Source organism: Drosophila kikkawai, chromosome 3R (assembly GCF_030179895.1).
Source record: "Drosophila kikkawai strain 14028-0561.14 chromosome 3R, DkikHiC1v2, whole genome shotgun sequence".
In the NCBI taxonomy this organism is placed as follows: Eukaryota; Metazoa; Arthropoda; class Insecta; order Diptera; family Drosophilidae; genus Drosophila; species Drosophila kikkawai.
The window spans coordinates 30313990-30319019 of NC_091731.1; the positions used below are offsets into that span (position 1 = coordinate 30313990).

The 5030-nt window shown below is 42.1% G+C and overlaps 1 protein-coding gene across 1 annotated transcript; it reads left to right on the forward strand.

The window, feature by feature from the left end:
- Positions 1-2767: 2767 nt before the first annotated feature.
- Positions 2768-5030, forward strand: LOC108077676 (uncharacterized). Its single transcript, XM_017171097.3, has 2 exons — positions 2768-3380; positions 4879-5030. Exons 1-2 carry the CDS (start codon positions 2887-2889, stop codon positions 4928-4930), a joined length of 546 nt encoding a protein of 181 aa, XP_017026586.1. The 5' UTR covers positions 2768-2886; the 3' UTR covers positions 4931-5030.

Sequence of the window (5030 nt, forward strand, 5' to 3'; positions counted from 1 at the left end):
GTGAGCCTAAATCGTTGATTTACGATTCACGCCACACTGAGGAGCCGCTGAATCAGTACACCGACACTGCATGTGTGTCTGTGTGCCTGCCTCCAGGCTACAGGCTGTGCGTGTGTGTGTGAGTGTGCGAAGGGAGGGCCTGGGTGTGTGCGCGCGAATGTGTCTGTGGTGAGGACACGCATGACAGACACGCAGGCACCCGTGCAAACCACTTTGGCGGCAATGCGTTGGCTTGTCCTGCCAGCTTGCCCGCATTTTTGCAGCAGCGCATAATAAAAAATTTTAAAATTTATTACATGTCTCCAGCCAATATTTCACTTTGACATGCAGTGTCGCGAAATGAAGCTGTCCGGCTGGAGCCGCGGCCAGTTGGCCAACCAGCTTGTCCCGGAACTCGCACTCATCTGGAGTAAATTTGCTTGCAATGAAGTGAGGAGCTTCCCTGCTGCTCGGTCCCGGCTGCCAATTAAAATTACCAGTTTCAGAGTGCCAGTACAAGTCCCAGTATCGAACCGTATGCAATCAATATTTCCGGTCGCTTCTTTTAATTAATTCCATGCGTTCGGAATGGAAAATGCAGAACTCCTTTCGCTTCTTTGCCCTGCCTGTCGTCTGTTGATGCCAACAGCTCGTATTAGCCCGTCTGGGCCGAAAGGCGTCAGTCTTGGTAGATGTGTTCACTGGAATTTTATGCGTGCGCAAATGAAAAGGAAATGTTATCGTTTAATTTTATTTTCGCCAACGGCGTCGCTGCATAATAACTGCGAGCGCGTACAGGGCAAAGGAGCTGTCATTGCACTCTAAGAAATTATTGAAATGCCTATAGCTCTTGAAAGGTAAAAACAAGACAAAAAAATAGTTTGTTTTTAATTTTTAAAAAATTTAAGGGGAATTTCTTTACAAGGGCGTATCTGCTTTGGGCAATTTAAGCTACAATTTCTGGTTTCCTCCCGTAGTTAGTTACCTTTTTTGTTATATCTACGCAGGCTATTACAGTTTTGGTCAAAAGCTTAAAAGGCAATAAAGAAATAATGTTTAAAATTTAAAATTTAGTATGCAGATTTGTAAACATAATAATAACAAATATACAACTGCTTTCCAAAGTGAAAAATTTCCCGAAAAAGTACCACAATATTTCCAAGTGTGGAAACATAAGTGGAACCGAACGAGGGCAACGCTCCGCTCCGCTTCGTTGCCAACTGCTGGCTGCTTGGCAGGCTCGGAACGCACATAAGTAGGTCCTGGCCAGCGCAAAAATGGCATCGCGTCCAAACATAATTAAAGACAAACAACAGCTCCCCATGCCGCCTCTCATCTCGTCTCCACTGCCATGTTGCTGTTTCTGCCGGTGGAGCCACGATAAACGCATGAAGACAAATAAAGGCATTGGACGGATCGGAACCCATATAGAGCTCACACATGTATCCCGTATACGTACTGGGGAGCTCCATGCCGCACGCCACACTGCAATGCCAACATCCTTGGAAGCCAGCCACAGGGGGCAGCCGTATCCTGCTGCACCTCCAACACACTCACCACCAAAATATATGGTAAAATAAAAACTTAAAAACGAAAAATGGTAGCCCAAAGTGTTGTGGCATATTTTTATGTAATTAATTTGCAGACAGACGAAGGTAGCGGTAGGGTCTTGGATATGATTTCCCATTTGTTCAGCAGTGGAAAGTTTTCTAATTATTTTTATTTATAAGAAAAATATTTTTAAGAATATACATTTTTATTTAAATGAATTGAAATATGTAAGTCTTATAAATTAATAAATTTTTTTTTACTATCTATTGTAAAGTTAGACTTTCCCTTTCTGACTTTTATTGATTATTTCAAAATGTTTAAGCTATAAAGTTAAAAATACATACATATTTCTTTGGTTTTTTTATATTTAATTATCCCTTACGAGGCAGAAAAATGGTTCAATAGGGGAAAACCTCCGCGGAAAGCCAGGGGTTTTTTCATGGTGGCAGTGACCTCGGCCCCCACTTCACCCCACCTTTGACAGCATTGTGAACGTGTGACGATGTTGCTCCCTCGTCCCTGAATCTACAATTTTTTTTCACATTGGACCAGCAGGGGCAGCAATTTTGTACATCATTTTACTTTCATTATGGCTTAACCTTGCAGTTTGATAGTCCCTGCAACACCCGCCCGCGCACTTTGCCCCTCAGCCCACTCCCATTAACGGCACTTGAGTGTGTGTGAGTGCGGCAAAGGAAAACATTGCGTGGGAAACTGGGCTGAGGAAAACAGGCAGAAGCACAGGCACTGGGACCGGTAGCCCCACTGTGGACTTCCGCTCGCTCGGGCAGCAAAACGAGCAGAAGTTGTTGTTCAATTTTCCATTTTTAGTTGCCAGCCGTTGCCAAGGAAGGGGAAAGGCGGGTGGGCAGGGAAAAGCGGAACGCCGGGGAAAAAAACGAAGTGCTGAGAACCCACCGCCATGTAAGATAATGGCAAACATGAGGAGAATGAGCTGCCGTGTGCGTGTGGGGTGTGCTTCTGGGATGTGTGTATGTGCTGAAAGCCATGCAAAAACTGTAAACAAACAGAATGCGGCTAAACACAAACACCTTTGAGAGATGCACACATACACAACACACCCAGCCGCACAGGCTCAATGCAGAGGTGCTCTGGCGAGTGTGTGAGTGAGTGTATTTATAAAAGTCAGGCGCAGGTATAAGTGCACTGAGCAAAAATAAAAGATAGCATTCAGTGTCACCTACAAATTTGTTTAGCTAAATTTCAAACGCAGTAGTCAGTGAAAACTTAGCTGCGAACGAGCAAGTTTTCCTTATATTCAGATCTTCTTCGAGCCGAAAACATTGTAAATATATTTTAACAAATATTTTACTAAAAGTATTACACTTATAGAAGATGTCCGAAGCCAACAGTGTTGATTATATCGATCAGCTCATTAGCTGCAACAACAGATCTCCCGAGCTGGCAGTTCCCAGAATAACACCCATCAAGGATGTGCGCGAGTTCATGTCCAACTCTGAGAACTTCAATGGCGACATCGAGGACCTCAAGGAGCAACTAGATGCCAAAACCCAACAGTGCCAGGGACTACTCAAAATCTTGAATGAAAAGCTGCGGTTAAAGTTGTTAACCCTAGACAAGGTAAAGACGGATATGTTGGCCCTTGCAGATGATATGAAGAAGCCAACAGCGTCCGCTCGATTTGTGACTAACCACGAAAAGATCAAACTTAATTACTTGGACGAGTCCGAGGGTAAGGAATGTGAAATGGCCGAAGCCCTGGAGTGGTTTAATCTGAAGATGGGTTCGCTGTACTGCGAGATCGTGGGCCTGGAGAGCGATGTGGACTACATTACCTATCTGGAACGCATGTCCCAACTAAACATGAGGTCTGTGGTTGAGTTTTACGAAAGCGAGAACACGGAAGAGCCTGAAAAATTAATTGTTTAGTTTACTGTAGAGATTTTTCGTTTTGAATTCCAGTTGAAAAGTACGGAAAATATATATGTTGCCTAGTGAATGAAGCCTTTTAACGCAAAATCATTGCAATACATATTTATATAGCTTTCCTTCAGAGGTTTCCTCATTGACCAATAGAGTAGAGACTAGTAGAGTTAGTCTCTATTTAGATCTTTATAAATAAGGGAACATTTTTTTCTGTGTACATCACCTTACACACTTACTCTCTGGCAAAACACTTGGCGCGCCCCCAATACACAACCCGAACTAGTTTCTGTTGTTCACCATCTGCCACGGCCCCCGAACGTTCAAAGTAAAAAATATCCTTCCCTTCGTCACCCTGCGGACCCCTTCGAACTCTTTACCGCCTAGCAGTGGAATTGTGCCAGAAAAAACATAATTAATATGCAATTTTTTGTGTTTTTTTTCCCAGCTTTTACATTTCTTTTGCAAACATTTTACTCATGCTCTGTTTTATAGTTGGAAATTCCAAAGGATCGCCCCACCACAGCCTTTTCTTTGATGTGCTGCGGTGTTGGTGTTGCTGGTGTGTGTGTGTTCTGTTTGTGTTTAAATTTATGGTACAATGCATTCAGCATTGCTCAAACACGCTTAAAAAGTTCGAGGGTTTTGGTTTGATTTTCAATCAATTCCTGGCATAACTTGAGACAGAAATAAGCAGGAAGAAAAATATAGAAGGATAAAGAGATTGAGTCCAGCGGCAAACACTAAGCCGTAACCCAATAACAAGGCAAAGCTTTTTTATACCCTTGCAGGGTATTATAATTTCAGTCAGAAGTTTGCAACGCAGTGAAGCATCAACAGCCGAGTCGATCTAGCCATGTCCGTCTGTCTGTCCGTCTGTCTGTCCGTCTGTCTGTCTGTCTGTTTCTACGCAAACTTGTCCCTCAGTTTTAAAGCTATCTGAATGAAACTTTGCATATAGTCTTCTATATACTCTCACTGCTATATATGTCGGAACAGGCCGGATCGGACGACTATATCATATAGCTGCTATACAAATGTTCGATAAATTTTTAGAAAAAAAATTATAACTTGGCTGTTTTTCAATATTTTTGTATCATTTTTGAGATATAGCCATTTTATATTATTCCAGCTCATTACGCATAGGAATCATTTCCGACCCCATAAACCATATATATTCTTGATCAGCATTAACAGGCGCATCTTTCTGGCCATGTCCGGAGAAAAAAAAATTTTTATCAATTTTTTAAAAATTTTATAAGGGGTTACATCATTAAAATTCTCAAAATTTGATAAAATTTTCAATTTCTAACTAAGTATGCAGATTTGTTAACCTTATAAAAACTAACATAACACCGCTTTCCGAATGCAAATTAAGGCATTTTTGACAGAGTTATGACTTTTTTAGTTTTTAATTTTCTGTTTTTCTCATTTCAATTACAGACTTTCCATCACCATTGCCATCGCCATCGCTCCTAGTCATCAGTATCAATAGACCTGACACCCACCCCGGACAAGAACCAAGGGAAAGGACCAACGACACACGCATAAGGATGGTGGATAAGGGATGGGAATGGAGGAACAGGGATCAGGAA